Raw genomic sequence first — 17,744 nt, forward strand, 5'->3', positions numbered from 1 at the left:
ATTATTTAATATTTTCACATCAAAACACTCCAAATTCTATTTGAGTGGGGAGAAGCTATAAAAACTTAATTAGACATGTTAAAGAGACAAGGGTGGCACTGTGGGTTAAACCACAGAGCCTAGGGCTTGCTGATGAGAAGGTCGGCGGTTCGAATCCCCGCGACAGAGTGAGCTCACTTTGTTCGGTCCCAGCTCCTGCCAACCTAGCAGTTCGAAAGCATGTCAAAGTTCAAGTAGATAAATAGGTACCGCTCCGGCGGGAAGGTAAACGGCATTTCCGTGCACTGCTCTGGTTCGCTAGAAGCGGCTTAGTCATGCTGGCCATATGACCCAGAAGCTGTACGCTGGCTCCCTCAGCCAATAAAGCGAGATGAGTGCCACAACCCCAGAGTCGGCCACGACTGGACCTAATGGTCAGGGGTCCCTTTACCTTTTTAGACATGTTAATGGAGGTTAAGACTGTTGATAGCTCCTAGTTATGATGACCAACATGGAGCTTTCAGATTTAGCAGAGAGCAACATTGGGAAAGAATGATTTCCTTTATGCCCTAATTATGGGCTTCTTGGAGACAAACGGTTGGCTGCTGTGGGAAACAGAATGCCCTCTGATCCCACAGGGCTCTTCTTAAGTTCTGTTTGTATTATCATGAAATCCCAGAGAGACACGGTCTTCACTCTGGAAGGTATATTAAAGATACTTTCAGAGTCTTACAGTACCTGCATTCCGTGGCGCTATGCAGGTTCCGTACTTCTGTTGCAATTCAATGACATTGCTGTCCATAGCAGAGAATTTAAGCTCTAGGAATAAAGAGGAGCAGAGGGTCATTAAGAGGTTAGGAGCCAGAACACTGTGCATCCTAATGGTGCTGTAAAAAGCAAATAAGTTAATTATCTGACACAGGTTTTTTTTTAAAAAAATGTTTAACCACATGAGTTAACAAACATGGATACATATGCTATAATGTTATTGTTTTAGTTAAATAAATTGTTATCAAGGAAATTATTATTTTTCTCCTTCCAATAAAGTATAGCAGAAAAGTTGTCCTAATATAAACAGTTAATTCATTAAACTTCACAATAATTTCATAATTATTTGTCTATGTATTTCTAATAGTATAACCAAATTAGTAATTTTTGATAACTGTAAAAACTACTTTGAAAATTTATTATTCCAAAACGAAACCTTCATCTGCTTGTAAATATTAAGATTATACCAGCAAAAATGTCTTTCTGTAAAAAAAATGATTTAAATCAAGTCTTACTGACGATTTGATTTAAATTAAATCCACCCTGATTCTGAGTAGCGCTAACACAGGGTACAACCCCTACGATTCACACAGACACACTAAAAATCAAAGCTGGGCATCTCAAATTTATTTCCTACAAAGGTAACCCAACTTGCACCATAAAATTTAAATTTGCTGTAAACTTGTAACTTCACGCCTCTGAAACACACAAGCCCACTTCTGCATATATCAGCACAGTGTGATTTGTCTACATTTGTCTGAGCTCTACTCAGCAAGGTCAAAAGTACAAGACTAAGCCAGTCAATGGAGCTGCAATATTTGTTCTGTAGTGTTCTGAGCTACAGGGCATTCATTATGTTCTATGGCATTACAAGGCTCTGGGTGTTCCTTTTAATATTCAGATTTCCATGGTGGCTACTTCTGTCTCCCCTTAAGTTTCAAACTGCTAGAGTACTTCACTGAATCTCAATGCAAATAGTGGAAAAATATTCCTCTAGGGCATAAAATTTATTCTGCTGATTTATTCACAGACCATCCAAAGCACATATTGATTGTTCCTGAGTAATGCATGGCCTCCTGAAGCAAATGCTTGTGCAAGTAACAAGCCATTCAGGTAAGCAAAACTGTTTGAAAACTGAATTCAACAGTTCTACGGTAACAGTTATAGCTGGCAAACTGGTCCCCCACCTCCAAAGCAAAACATATGAATGGTTACATAAGAATATAAGTAGAGCATTCCTGGATCAGGCCAAAGACCCATTGAGTTCAGCATCCTGCTCTCACAGTGGTGAACCAGATGCCCATCGGAAGCCCACAGGCACTCTCCCCAGCACTGGTATTCACAGCAACTGGCATTCAGAGGAATGCTGCCTCCAACAGCTGGAGGTTCCTGAGGTAAATGCTGAATTGCCAGGTTTAGACTAATGATGTCCGACCTCACCCCTGCAAAGATTGGTGAGGCTCTTGCAAAATTCCCGCACCCCACAGAACCATTTGGGCTCTAGCAGCATTATTGGCAAGCACCCCCAGAATCCTGAGCTTTTCAATCACGCTTTTGATAATGCACAAAAATTAGGCTGGTCATAGTAAAAGGCAGGATATGTGGTTACAGGCAATGGGGATGGATCGATCTCTCTCTCTCTCTCTCTCTCTCACACACACACACACACACACACACACACTACCCTGGAAGGCCTCTCTTTAGCTGGAACTAACACTAGGGACGCGGGTGGCACTGTGGGACGCAGGTGGCGCTGTGGGTAAAACCTCAGTGCCTAGGACTTGCTGATCGTAAGGTTGGCGGTTCGAATCCCCGCGGCAGGGTGAGCTCCCGTCGTTCGGTCCCAGCTCCTGCCCACCTAGCAGTTCGAAAGCACGTAAAAGTGCAAGTAGATAAATAGCGGGAAGGTAAACGGCGTTTCCGTGTGCAGCGCTGGTGCTGGCTCACCAGCTGCAGCTTCGTCACGCTGGCCACGTGACCCGGAAGTGTCTTCGGATGGCGCCGGCTCCCAGCCTCTTAAGCGAGATAAGCACGCAACCCTAGAGTCAGACACAACTGGCCCGTACGGGCAGGGGTACCTTTACCTTTACCTTTTTAACACTAAGACACATTCTTTGGGTGGGGAAGTATTGGCAAAGATTACTGGGTAGCAGCAGGGTACCATCTCCATTTGGGATCAGGTTTAAAAGGGGCAGCTGGATCAGACTCAATGGGGACACTCTTTTGAATTAGGGGAGCTTGTATTTTGACCTCCCTCCATTTGAAATCTCAAGCTGCCTCTAGGTTAGATTTGGTGGGAAGAGGGGATAGAAGCAAACAACACAACACACAAATGCGCTCAGTTCAGCATATATTTCCAACAAAATGGATTGGAGGAAAACCCCATCAAACCAACACACAAAACCTGATTGTGCACCATACACCATACCATTTATCCCAGTGTAATGCTGCAATTCTTGCTTTAAAAGGCAGCCGATATTTACAGTTGACCCCAAGCTGTCTCCCTCTCTCTTTCCTCTGGAAAGCTGTTCTTCCAATTTTTCATGCAACGTCTTGTTTGCCTTGATGCTCCTTTCAAGCTGCATTCTGAAGTTCTGTATTTCAGTCAATAGTTCATGCAAGTCAAGTGGATGGTTTTGATCTTTCCAGCATTCATCTGATCCGTCACGGCCGAGATCTTAGGAGTTGGGGTTTGTTTTTAATTACCATTGCAAACAATAAAAAGAGTCATTATTAACATGCTGGATGAGTGCATTTGAGCCAGATATTAAGAACTAACTACTACAAACAGTAGATGATAATAATTTAAAAGGGAAGAGGGTTGCGCACACAAATACACACCCCTCTCCAACCTTAATTACTTCTATCCTCCAAAGATTTAATAAGAGCCAAAAAAATAAATTTAAAAAATCACTTTGTCCGTAAAAGCTAATGTTGCATACCCAAGGTAAAATTATGTATATTAACGGACTGGGGGATATATATCCTGAAGGGCATTTGGAAGCATGGCATGAAAAAGAAAAAAACAGAAAGAAGGAAGAGTAGATACTGAAAATGAAGGCAGTTTCATCAAAAGCCTGGACAACATTTAATCATGGAAACTGAGAATCCCAGGTATTCTTAATCTGCCAAAAAGGCAAAGGTTTATGGTTTCATAAACAGATGGGCCATATCTGTGGTTGGAATGCTAAGCATTATTTTCCAGGAACACCTTTCTCCCTTGCAGCTAAAATCATAACAGCTCACTTTTTAACCCTCTGCCTCAGCTCTAAGTTCATCAATGGAGGTATGAAAGCAGCCCTGGGCTTAGATGTGGGAAATGCAGGCTCTGTTCCCTGCTCAACTGTGCCCAATCTTGCCTTCTAATACAGTCACACTTACTACTGTAAAAATGAAGAGGAAAGTTTCTCTTAATCATCTGGGCATTTTTGTGAAATATGCCAGGGGCAGAACACAGGCCAAATGGCAGTATTTTAAAACTACCTATGCAGAGACAATTAAAAGCTCATTGCCTTTCCTGATTGTTGCTAATAATTGGGGCTACTTGAACCCAATTAGCTGTTTTCTGATAGTGAACTTGTAGGATCAACTCTAGGATGAGAAATTCTAGAATTTGTGTTACCCCCCGCCCCCAAATTATCATTCTCTCTCTTTTCCTTCTCTTTCTTCCAGTGGCATGCCATGTAACTGCTAAATGATGCCATGTAAAGAAGTTCACTAATATAACTAGTCCATACATTTTACCGACAGATGTTAGGTCTTCTGCAGCCTAAAAGAAAGAGGATCCAGCATGCATTTGGCCCAGACAAATGGTGATTTAAAAGCTTCTCTAAGAAAATGATTTTTTTTAAAAAATGGCTTCTCTGATGCAGAACAGAAACAAATGCCCTTCAGAGAGGTTAAATCTGTTTTGCTGCACCCCTGGATCTGCGGTGCACTTGCATGAGGTTCACATAAACCCCCATACATGGTACCTTCATTTCCCCATTACGGGTGCATGATGGGTAGTTCCAGGGAGTAGCAAGTGGTCCATAATGTAAAAATCACCTTGCTTTCTAATAAAACTATAGGTGACAGGTAGCTAACCATTGGTTTCCCTGTGCTTACAAGAATCCCCAAACTTGAATATCAACAGAGAATGCTGTAGGAACAAAGGAAGAGGATGCAGCAAACATAAGGATGAGCAAAATGGCACGACTGGTTTCCTTGGGAGAAGCCATTTCCTAGTTAATCTTAGTGATGGGTGAGATCCAGGTGGGTTAGTGCTTACACGTTTCTCTGCAAGCATTTAGTAAAAGTTTGCATCCTGCATCCCAGGGGTCACCAAGCCACAAAACAGCTGTTGCATAGGCACAGTATAACACAAAATGTCTGCCACATTTAAAAGCACATAGAAGAGACATGACCACAAAAGGTGTGGGCATGCCTCTCCTGCCTCTTCAGCAGCTCTATCAAAGAGGAATAAAACACCAACATCAGCCACCAAAGCACTTGCTCCAAGAGAGAAGTACCTAGCATTTCTCCTCTGTTCAGAATGGAGAGGATAGGTGTCCAATCTTGGCAGCAATTGAAATGTAGGAACTGAGCAGGAAAAGCAAAAGCCTAGTGTGAATTTCTGAGGGAGCATATAGTGGGACCTACCACCAAGATCATATTGTTTCATACCTTTTTGACTTCTGATTGCTTCATCTAACTTTTCGTATACCTTCAGCTCCAGTTGTAGTGAGTGTAGTAATTTGTCGTTCTCTGACAGCTGATGCTGTTTGGCTTTCAGCTCAATTTGCAGCCTGTGACATTCCAATTGAACTGGTCAGTATGAGTTTAAACATTGGCACCATAAATTGTGGCCAGGCTGTGCTAACACAATTTTTGCTATCATGAAAAACCAATGATGCCTCAGGAAAGAAAATTTAGAATTATAGGACTAGAACAGACCAGGTCATTGACAACTCCTACCCTAAGGAGGATTTTTGATGTTATCAGCCCTATACAGACTAACCCCCACCATCCAGATCACAGTTCAGGATGGAGATGATCAACTTGACCACACTCAGGTCGATGCAGAATGGATAGCTGCAGAAACTTGAGCAACCCACCACAAGGAAAGGATAAAACCTTCCAAAACTACAAATTAATGATTTTGTCCCCAATTGTTTGGGTTGTTGTTGTTGTTATTATTACTTCCTGCAATGTTTAGCCTATACATCCTGATGGCCGCACTAGAGGCTACCTGCCAATGTTTTGTTTTTAAAATCCAATGTGTATGGAAAAGCAGTTTCAGAAAGGCAGCAATTTAGAATGGAGCACTGGGGGAGGAATTAAAGTCTTTCCCATCTGCTCAAAATCCCCCTCAAAGATGCTAACCCTCCCTCTCTTGCAGGCTTCCAGATGCACTTGCAAGGGTAAACATACATCTGGAAAAGTGGCTGGGGGAGGCATTTTGAAGCACAAAGCAGTACATAAAAGCATAGGAAGCTGCCTTCTATTCACACTAGTTGTCCATCTAGCTCAGTTTTGGCTCTGCTGAGTAACAGTGGCTCTCCAGGGTTTCAAAGTGGTTCTCTCTGAACTCAATCTGGAGACATTGGGGAATGAGCCTGGGACCTTTTCTATGAAAAGCCGATGTTCTACAATTGAGCCAGAGCCCTTCCCAGGAGGTAGTGAGAAGGTTTTAAACACACACTCTCTTCTCCCATCATCTGCTCCTGAATTTACATAAACAAATTTTACATAAACAAAGCAAATACGTGACCTGTGCATATCATAGGGGTAGCCAATATGGTGCCCTCCAGATGTTGTTGGACTACAACTCCTATCAGCTCCTATCAGCTCCAGCCAACATGGCCAGTGGTCAGGGAGGATGAGAGCTGCGGTCACATGTCTGGGGGAGCAGGGACTCATGCTGGCTACCCATAGTATACAATCTCAATTCAGCCCTGTCAGCAGCCCCCCGGGGCTCCACTTGGTCAACAGCTCGGATGATGTGAAACCCTTTCTGGGCATGAGGGTGTTGGGCATCCACACACATGGGGCCATGGTGCTCTAGAAGCACCTCTGTGCCATCTGTGGTGGCTGGTCATCAGGTGAGAAGACACCCCCCACCCTGCTGGGTGCAGGGGCTCCAGATTCTTGGGGTGTGAGTGGAGCAGCTGGGGGCAGGGTGGTCACTTCTGGCAGAGATGTGGGTGCTTGGGACAGTTGCCAGTCAATGGGGAAGTGTCTAGCCCACTCAGAGGGGGGATAGATGATGTTTCCATTCCATCAGCGGAGGAAAGGAACAGAAGCACCCCCCAATGACCCTACTAGGCACTCCCAGGGCTATTAAAATGGTAATACAGTCATACCTCGGGTTGAAGTAGTTTCGGGCTGAGCACTTTCGGGTTGCGCTCCGCGGCGACCCAGAAGTAACAGAGCACGTTACTTCTGGGTTTCACCGCTCGCGCATGCGCAGACGCTCGAAATGACATCACATGCATGCGCAGAAGCAGCAAATCGCGACCCGCGCACATGTGAGTTGCGCTCGCTTCAGGATGCAAACGGGGCTCCGGAACGGATCCCGTTCACATCCAGAGGTACCACTGTACTAATACAAAGGGACTCTCTACTGGGTCGGCTGGCTAGGACAGGTATGTCATTGAGGGAGATGTTTTGCTCCCTCTAGGGTCCTGCCTGAGATGGTAGAGGGGGGAGGAAGAGGATGGTTGGAGTGGTCCAGCCCTTCTGTACCTGCTCCCTCTCTTGAGTGGGATTTTCAGTCTCCAAACTGGGCAAGGCTGGTTTCAGGGGGAAACAGTTGCGCAGTCTTAGATTCATGATGAATTTAAGGAGGGGGAAATGGGTGATCATGGAGCGTGATGCTTTGTAGGAGGGGGAAGCAAAAGCTTGAAGGCAGGACAGGGTTGAGGCTAAAGAAATTCCTGCACTTTAGGGGGTTAGACTGGATGAGCCTTTGAGTCCCTTCCAACACTACAGTTCTGTGATTCCTTGACTGCCAAGGCAAAGCCACCCAAAGATACCTGTAATCTTGGTACTGAAGTACATGCCACCCAGCCACATCTTGCCCTGAGTTCTATTATTTCAGAAAAAGGAGGCTACCTCCTCAATCCTGGGGCAGAGGACTATGCTTTACCTTCATACAGCCTTACTAGGGGTTTGACTCTACTTGTTTTGCTCGCCAGCCTCATCTACCTGCCACACCCTTCCCCTTACCTACAGTCTAAGCCTTGTCCAAACCACTCCTCCCCTCAAACCTCACCAAACCTCTGCTCACAGGTCTGGGTCACTTGCTCACTCCCATCTCCGATTTCTTCCTTCTTGCCCTTCAACACTACTGTGATGGCCAGCAGCTCCAAGAGCCCAGTTTGTCACCACCGTGAAGTTCATAGCTTCACCCACTGACTGAGATGCGAACTGCAGCATGACTACATTCTTTGGAAATATGTTTTGGGAGAGAAATAACAGGGTTACTACCTGTTTAGTTCATTTCTAACACTGTAAATATCATGAGTCAGATGCCCATTTTCTTCCTCTTGCTTCCCAAGCTGCTTCTGCAGTTTCTCCTTCTCCTTCTTGAGGTGCTCATAGTCCTTGTGAAGGCGCTCGGCAGCAAGGTGCTTCTTCGACAGGGATTCTCTCAACTTTTCATTTTCCTTTTGTTTCTCTGGAAGGAAACAAAGCTCAGTTTGTGGGCAATTTAAGCATAATCTGAGCAAAACTGCTAGGGAAAATTAATGATTTATATATTTATTTCAACATTAAAGACGCCCACAACTCAGAGAAGCAATAAGTGAAATGAGATACTCATGTGACATTTACAATTCTAGCATCCCAATTTTCTCTTCTGAGGCTCTGGAATAGAAAATGCATTTCAAAGAAATAAAAAAATTAACCCTTAAAATGCCTGAGTTCTATAAGAGGGATTTTATCATAAGAAGGAAGGTGATGTCCATCAGCTGCTGGAATGAGATCTCCTTGCAGTTGCTAAGCATCCTCCACAATGCTCCATTTACAAGTTGCTACCATTTTGCCTCTCTACAAAAGGTTTCATTTGCAGTTTTATTGATTATTATTTTATTCAGATTGTGAAACACTTTTGTGGGGTAGAGGAGTTCGACTGTAGATATGAATGTTGCAATGAATAAATGAGACAATGAGGACTAGCGATCTTCTTTTCAAAGCAGAGTTTTCAGAAATCTGTTGAGTACAGCAGATATTTGTAACAGGCAAACTAGCACCTACAAAACATTCTCGAGTGTGATGTTGAAAAGGCACAACAATATTGTCCTACCATTTTCAAACAAATAACTCCAAATTGTTGTGCTCTCTCTTTAACACCGAGTTTCTTATCGTACCTTGAGATCCCTTTGCCAGCATCATATTCAAAGCCTGATTTTGCTTCCTCAGGAAATGAATTTCAGAAGTCAGGGAATTATGTTGCTCCGAGCCACGAATACAAACGTTTGCAGAACCTATAAATATATACATAAAAACGATTTATGAGTCATCTCTAGGTCAGTAAAGATTAAACTTTTCCAGACAAGAACAATTTAAACAATGCAGGGAGGGGGGCAATACACACACTATGAAAGCTATTTATCCCCTATATATTCTGAAGGTTATCATCAGAGTAAAAGGTAATTCAGGTGGACTCTGATCAAGCCATTCCAACACCACTACTGATGCTGGGCTAATATCAGTAAAATTGCAAATTATCCCTGGCAGATAATGATGTTGGGTGCAGACATTGCCACACTTATCTTGGGCCTCCAGCTAGAGATTGCAAGAAGACGAATTTGCAGTCATTTTCAACACTCTGGTAAATTACTGCATTTACAAAAAGGAAAAAAGGAAAGAAAGAAGAATAAAAGGAGGATGCTAGTTTTGCGTTTGACAAGTTCCAGTTGATCTATTGGTTGAATTGCAATTTTCATCTGCTGAAAGAGCAGTTGTGCAGGTAGACTTTACAAGAGGAGGGGCCCCTCTGCTAGAGGTTAAGAGAACTCTCCCCCCCTCCCCATTAACAAGGCTGACCTCAACATGCCTGGAGCCACTTGTGAAACAAAGACTATGTGGCAGTAATACAAGTCTCCATTATTTCACCTTTATTTTAGTTATTCAAGGGCTTGGAAGAAAGGGTTACTCCTCACTGGGGCTCGGAGGCACGGAGTTCTCCCCCATCCCCACCTCACAAAATGAATCCTAGATACCTGAAGGTATACTCCACTGAAATCAAGAAGCATATTAATTACCTTTAAAGAATTTTGAACTTTTCTTCTTCTGCTGCTTCTTCTCAGTTTTAGAAACTCATATTTATTTGCTCTATACCGGCAACAGGTCAAACCAGGGTTTGTGCTAGCCATAGCTTAGAAGCCAGACCATGGCTTTAGATCCCAAATATATAATTGGGAAGCCATGGTTTAGAACCATCTGCCCACTTCCAATTTCTGTCCCACTCAACTTCATGAATTCTCTCTCATTTCTATGAAACACTAGATTCTGATGGTGGAGCACTGACTGTAGCTATGGCTTGTCAAGTAGGATATCACATCACACCATGGTATGTGCAAACAATGACTTCTTACTTTGTTTAGCTGGCTGATAACAAAACACTCCTCAGTTTAGCTATCACCTCAAGCCATATTTAAACCTCCTTATCTGCCATTTGACATGATTCTTCAGTTGAGTGTGGTCCAGTTCAGACACAATAATCTTGCTTAAAATACCACGGTTTATTAAACTGAGAATGTCTTTGTATTGTGTTTTAATATGCCAAGGGTTTTAAGCAGGAAACCATGGTACCTAAGCCTTTTCCATGAAATCTTTTGCCTCAGCCCCCTAGTTCCCATATTCTATTGCAACTAACCCTGAAACCAAGCCTAAGTACAGTGACTGAATCAACCATACTCTTTCCTTGTTCATTCCTGCCTCCACATCCCTCTTCCTCCTCTTCCCTTTCCCCGCTTTATTTCCATGCACTGAATCTGAGATGGAAAGCTCCTTGGGGCAGCAGCCTTCCCTCTTGTAATCTGTATGCTGCCAGTGCTCTATAACAATCACCAGTCCCCAGCATCAGATATGAAGCTGAAGCTAGGAACACAAGCAGTTTATGAAGCTGAGATGGTTACAGTGAGCATAAACACAGGCACATCTGGCCTGAGCTTTCGTCAGTGATGGGTAGCTGCTTGCAGCACCAAAATGCTGAGTTCATTTATAACAAGCAAGCAAGTTTCTAGCTGTCAAGGTTGCAGAGGTTTTTGAAGATATGATGGATAAAAGCAATAATGGATCAGACAAGGAGCCAAGGTAAAGAAGCCCACATTCATTGCTTTCTTTCCCCCACCCCTTCAAATATTGCTGTTTCAAAGGTTAATTCATTTGTCACAGCTATGGAAGCTCTCCCACAAGCCAGTGTTGTGTATAAAATTATATTGTAAGAAAGAGATGTGTGATTTGTAGCTTTAGTGGTAAAAGGGTTGAACTATGAATCAAGAAACTTCCATGGCCCAAATCACCCCTCCACCATAAACTGAGTGGCTGCAGCAAAGCCAGTCTCTCTGAGCCAACTGCATAATGGGGAAAAACATTCACCCACTTTACGGGATTGTTAGGATTACAATGATTTAATCTACGATGGGGTAAAACTCCATGAAGCCCCACCACAGCCAACAATCACACCAAAGCTTTGCCACTGATCACCAGTTCTGTGCAAGGGACAGGGAAAAGAAGAAATTGCCAAGAAAAAGGCCAAGGAAGAGAAGACTCTTCAGATCGTTGATTAGCCTAACTTATGCCAACCCCGGACAGCATCAGTCTGAAGAGCAGGATGGCCCATATCCCTGGCTGTCACCACCAGAGAGAGGTTTAACCTCTGGCAGAAGTATGTCCCCTGTCTGGATCCAGTAAACAGGCAGCACAGGGCAACTTTTCACTGGGTCAGTAGCAACCCCCTTCCCTTCTTGCGTACTGGAATAGCCATAAGGGAGTAATTCAATAAGCAAGTCCACATTAAACACAATAATACATTTTATGTGCTGTGTAGTTTGACCCCACAGCCTCAAGGTCAAATTGACAAGATGGCTGAAGATTAATCATCAGATAGTCCATATTTCTTAAGAGGTTGAACAGAAACTGCAGCGATCCTATCTCCTTGCCTAAAAAATAATGAACAGGACCAGGCTGCAATGCAGAGGGTTAGCCCCTTTCCTTCATGTTTTCTGATCCAAATCCACTCTCCCTCAAAGCTGCTTACCCCACAGAAGAAAAGATATAGAAACCAAACCAGGGGAGAGACACGCTCCATTCCAACAGCATTGGTTTTCCAACTCGATTCCCCTCCCCACACTACTTTTCAGCTTAAACATAGTTCTCCTGTGCCTTGTCTTGATTTGCCATCAAAATACGAAGGAGCTGGGAGGATTCTCTCACTTACAAATACAAAACAGCCCTGCTCCTTTTTCCGCAGTGGTAAGGAATCCATCACACAGTGATAAATTTGATTAACCAAAGTAACAGAAAGATGGATGAAAAGGTGTAAGAGATTGTATGCCTGCTGCATTAACCAGATGTCCTTTCCTCAAATCTTTATGAAGCCGTAAAAACAAGAGCTGGAATAGTTTCAGGTGTGGTCATTTCGCAAGAGAACAGCATGGCTTTCCAGCTGCTTGTAAATACTTCATGAACAAACTAGAGGCATTTATATATATACTTTTCCATCAGTGTAAATTACTCCTGAGAGGAATCACCATTTCCAGATAGCACCATTTAAAAACAACAACAAAAGCGCAACCATAGGATGCTTAAAAATGCAACATTTAATAAGAGTAGGGTTCAAAGTAGAGCCTGAGGAGGAAGTTCAGTGCCTTTCCTGTGTCTTCTGATATGGGGCAGGTACGAATACTCATGAAACCCATATTGTGATATCACTGTTTGCATATAAAGGAGGGCTATTTTCTTTTTTTGGAGGTCTACACAGCTCTCCTTCCTTCCAACCTTCCTAAGCAGACTTTGACTTCAAATATTCTACCTTGCTCCTGAGCAGAGTCTGACACTTGTTGCTCAAGTTGCTTCCTTAGCCGGTCGTTGGTTCTGATGGATTCCTCAAGCTGGTGCCTCAACATTCGTATTTCTTGGAGATGCTCCATCAACAACTCTAAATAAATGGCAAGAGAGTGGCCATATCAAAGTCTGGAGCAGGGGACTGAAAATATTATGGCTCTTTACTAGTTACTGGAGGGCTTTCACATTTAGGTCTCCAAAAGACAGCATCAGTCATTTTACCCTGACACACAAAATATAAAATCTGACACAAATTGGATGAAGGGTGGTACAGAAAATTTAATAGTAATACAGTGGTACCTTGGGTTACATACGCTTCAGGTTACATACACTTCAGGTTACAGACTCTGCTAACCCAGAAATAGTACCTCGGGTTAAGAACTTTGCTTCAGGATGGGAACAGAAATCGTGAAGCGGCAGCGGGAGGCCCCATTAGCTAAAGTGGTGCTTCAGGTTAAGAAGGGACCTCCGTAACGAATTAAGTACTTAACCTGAGGTACCACTGTAGTAGTAATAATATAATCTGTGTGGGCATACACAAGTCAGTAACTCTCAAAGCAAAGTTGGCTACAATCACTGTGCTCCCCCACACCCAATGTCATTGGAGTCCATGCTCCCATCATCCCTGACCATTGGCTATGCTGGCTAGGGCTGAAGGGAGCTGGAGTCCAGCAACAACCAGGGGGCCAGAGGTTCCCCTGACCTGATTTATATCGATGCTATTGAAGAAATGTCACCCAGATTTCCTATTTTCCTTCAACTCGCAGAGGGCAATGGAAGTCCATTGCCAAGTTATCAGTTCTCCCTTAAATATCATTACAAAAATCTCTTCCTCCATCCACATCCCCCACCCCACAAAATCTGGTAATCTCCTGCCTCAAGAACCACAAGCACCTTCTCTCTGGCAGTCTCTTGCCTCACAGAATCCTCTCAGCTGTACCCACCGGTCTGCTGCCAAAACCATCCCCCTCTTTCCCTTTCATCACTGAGACCACATGACACCCTCTGTATATCTTTACACCAGCTTTCCATCAACCCTCATCTTTGACTTTCAACTGACTTTGCACCCCAACTTTCTGTTCTTATTTTCCCCTTTTTCTCCAGCCTTGCCCATGAACATCAGCCTCCCTACCCTCAGCTGTCCAATAAGCTGCCTACACTTTCGTGTATATGTGTGTGTATGTACGCATGTTTATAGTCCCATCTTTCCCATCAGAATAGCTTTCAAGGCAGCTGACAGACCAATTAAATGCAATACAAAATGCCAACTAAAATGGATTAAAAGACAACAGAAGAATAAGGAAGAAGCAGTAGAGTGCTGTTGAAAGCTCAGAAAGACTTCACCTCACTTCAGTAATTAGGGAGGAGGTATAGAAGACTCTTAATGCAATCTATACCTCCCATTTCATGCTTTGTCAAATTATGTCCCCCACTACCTTCTCAACACAGTAATTTGAGTTCTGCTAGGGAGGAAGTTCAATAGTTGAGGTACCACCTCAGGGACAGCCCTCTCTTTCCTGTGCAACCAGCCTACCTTTTGAATTCAGGGCTACCATATGAAGAATCTCAGGTGGCAATCTCAGGTGACAAGGCAAGCTAATCTAAAAAAAGGGTTTTTTCAACTCCCCAGCTTCATTCCTGAAAATAAGTCTACTTTACATGTCAATGCATTTGGTCACCCTTTTGAAACTCTTCCTTTCTCCCTTCTTCCTGTGACCCTGTCCTACACTCACTTCTTCCTTCTCTACCTCTGATCTCAAACTACTGTTGACATTTGGTTTGTAAATTCACTGGGGCAGGAACCCCTTAGTTTCACTAATGATACTCTGTAGAGCATCATGAACTCGGACAACACTTTATGAAACTATTTAGTAGATGAATTTGATTCACATAGCACAGGAAAAAAAATAAGGAAGCATATTACACAGTATTCTGTTTCAATTAAAAAGTACCTTTGATGGTTGACTGCAGGTTGCCTCCACCTGCAGTAACTTCCACATTGGTCAGGAATTCACCTATTCCATTTTATTTGTTAGTTCAGCCAGTTCCAATAAATTCTGTTTTATTTTAAACAGAGCATTTTGCAAACACCACCTGCTTTCAATTGAGTCTCTAGCAGAACAGCCTGATAAGCATCAGTTGCACTGGGTGTCCTGTTCCAGGTCAAGTCTCACTCCTCCTATTAATTATGCAGCACACTTCAATCCCAATGAAACAGTACCTGGGCTTTTATAGCGGTAGAAACCATGTCACTTAAACATCACCTATCAATTGTCTGTATTCTAGCTCCTAATTTGAATTTTAGAGAAAAGTCCATCTATTTTTAAAATAGAAACACTAAAAGTCTAAAACAAGGATAGGCAGATTGAATCCACTGGTAGAAGATCTCTGAGTGATTTGTGGTAAAATGCATCTACCTACTACCTACACTTTCACAATATTAGCAACAAAATGAGTGCTCTCACACCTTAAATTATATTACTGAAATGAAGAAATCTTAGGGTATTCAGAAATAGATTTTCAAGAGAAAAGACTGTGAACTCCATTCAGTTCTGAAATTCAAAACTTATTCCTGTAGAATTATTATGTTTACATCTTTTGCTCCAAGCTGATCTTGGGGTACTCATAAAACAATGAAGCAGATTCTGTCAGCCAAAAGGTCTGTGTGCCTCAATTTAAAATAACAATGGCGGAGGATGGAATCCTGGCCAGAAAATCTAGTAGATGTCCTTCTATGCCTAGTAAACCTGTAGTGGGTAAACTAGTTGTTCTTTGTAAGTTAACTGTTCTAGCCAAAGGCCATGACAAACTTGTAGCAATAGTATTTATAATATAATACAGAACAAACATCCATAATATAAGCCAACATCCACGATGCAGAAGATACCAGAGACACCAGTAAGCTTAAACGTAGCTTGATTTCAGATTATACCTCTGAATCACCACAACAACTAATACAGTCATACCTCGGGTTGAAGTAGCTTCAGGTTAAGCATTTTCAGGTTGCTCTCCACGGCGACCCAGAAGTAACAGAGCGTGTTACTTTCGGGTTTCGCCGCTCGCGCATGCGCAGACGCTCAAAATGACGTCATGCGCGGAAGCGACGAATCATGACCCATGCACGTGCAGACGCGGGTTACGTTCACTTCAGGATGCGAACAGGGGTTCAGAACGGATCCCATTCGCATCCAAAGGTACCACTGTAGTGATTTTATCAAACTCCTTTTCCCTCTTTTTTTTTGCAGCCAATGCACAGAGGGCCACTCTCTGAGTTATGAAGCTATTGTTGTCACTCAAATGAAACTGGACCATTTCTGCGAGGCTTTACCTGCTTGTTTATTTATGTGAACAAAAATTTCAAAACTGATCTCAGGTCTATATATAAGGGGGCAGGCTAACAGATAATGAGTAATATCTTCCACCTGAGGTTGACCAGAAATACAAAGTCTGTTGATGCACGGGACCTTGTTGCAGTACCCATTCAAGGATGTGGTGGGCATCACTTGGAAACGCAGCTCAATAAAGGCATTTTTAAGGAAGCTGTTAAGAGTTCGGTCAGATAACTAGCTGTAAAATGCTCTGTTCTTGGGAGTGGATACTAAGGATGAAATGTAGTATTTCTAATAAGTTGCAGGTCCCTTCTGGATTCTATCCAGAAGAGCCAATCCCTTAGTTGACATGTATTCAAGGTAAATGCAGAGTTCAGTTCTGGAAAATAATCATAGTCTAAAATATCTTGACAAGCTGCTTTTCAGCACTGGTTCTCACCCAATTCCCTATAGCACAGCACAGGAAAACACTCAATTGGCATAACAGCAATTCTTCTAATATACTTTAACTGAGTGCAGTCAGCTCTTGCCTTAATTGTCGGCCACTTGGATTTTGTACAAAAAAGAGCTCCTGATATTCCTGATGGTAGAGAGTATTTCTTCCAGGGAAAAAAATATATATTCTGCACAGTTTCCAAAACTTTAATGGAGTTAAAATCAGAGCCTCAGATTTCAACACCACAGAGCACTGGATAAGCACTTTGCTACCATTTTGGGCAGGTTCAATCAGCTGCCCTACCTTATTGTAATAGAACTTCATCAATGTCCCTATGCTTTTCTCTGCTTTGACTTTCACTGCCTCCATACAGCACTTCCAAGAGAGGGTTTCACTAAAGAGTACACCCAGATATGAGTGAGTTTGTTCTACAGCTTGCTGATGTAAATACCATTTATACTTAGGACTGTGTTTGCTAACAAATCATTAAGAGTAATATATAGGCTTTCCTGTCATTAATATAAAAGTTTAAAAGAGTGGGAGCCAGAGTGCAACCTTTTAAACCAGGGGTCGACAATGTGCGGCCCATGGGCTGTAAACAGCCCAAAGAGGCCATTTAACTGGCCCACGAGTCACCCCAGAACCAAGCCACCCACTCGGCGAGTCCCAGCGTGCTGTGCTACACCGGCGCAGCACAGCACAGGGACTCGCTTCCACGGTGCTGGAAATTGCGTCTGTGCACACGCAGACACCAGAAATCACATCTGCGCAAGTGCAAACAACGAAAATCGTGACTGTGCAGACCCCGGAAATCGCAGGTGCATGCACTCATGCGGGCGCACGCGCTCCAACCCGTTTTAAACCTACTCTGACCCTCATTTCAGTACAGCTGTTAGATCAATAACAGAAGTCTGCAGTCAGTATTGGCAATTTGAAATTTCTCCCAGTCTGTTTTGATTAATAGAGGCAAATGCAGCAGAGATAAAAAGGCTACATAAAGATTATTCTTAATGTTCCTAGTCTATTTCCTTATTCTATGGTTCAGAATAAAACATTGATCAATGGTACTGTGTCCTTCTCTGAAACCCACTTGTTTGCATGAATAATGTTGTTATTTTGCAACCAGTCTGATTATTTTTGAAGGAGATACCATGCATAGCTTTGAGATGTCTAACAAG

The 17,744-nt window shown here is 43.0% G+C and overlaps 1 protein-coding gene across 5 annotated transcripts in view; it reads right to left on the reverse strand.

Annotated features, from left to right (window-relative positions):
• The window catches only part of CDK5RAP2 (CDK5 regulatory subunit associated protein 2), a 144,891-nt gene that overhangs the window by 12,878 nt on the left and 114,269 nt on the right, over positions 1-17,744 (reverse strand). For 4 of the 5 annotated variants that reach the window (XM_081847424.1, XM_081847422.1, XM_081847421.1 and 1 more), the window contains 6 exons: positions 12,770-12,895; positions 9,099-9,215; positions 8,218-8,407; positions 5,413-5,534; positions 3,176-3,424; positions 718-798 (listed from right to left, as the gene is read on the reverse strand). In XM_081847424.1, coding sequence (XP_081703550.1) covers positions 718-798; positions 3,176-3,424; positions 5,413-5,534; positions 8,218-8,407; positions 9,099-9,215; positions 12,770-12,895 — 885 coding nt within the window. The remainder of the gene's footprint in view (positions 1-717; positions 799-3,175; positions 3,425-5,412; positions 5,535-8,217; positions 8,408-9,098; positions 9,216-12,769; positions 12,896-17,744) is intronic. The other variant, XM_081847425.1, reaches the window with a different exon arrangement.

Source organism: Podarcis erhardii (genome assembly GCF_964252035.2).
Source record: "Podarcis erhardii genome assembly, chromosome: Z".
In the NCBI taxonomy this organism is placed as follows: domain Eukaryota; kingdom Metazoa; phylum Chordata; class Lepidosauria; order Squamata; family Lacertidae; genus Podarcis; species Podarcis erhardii.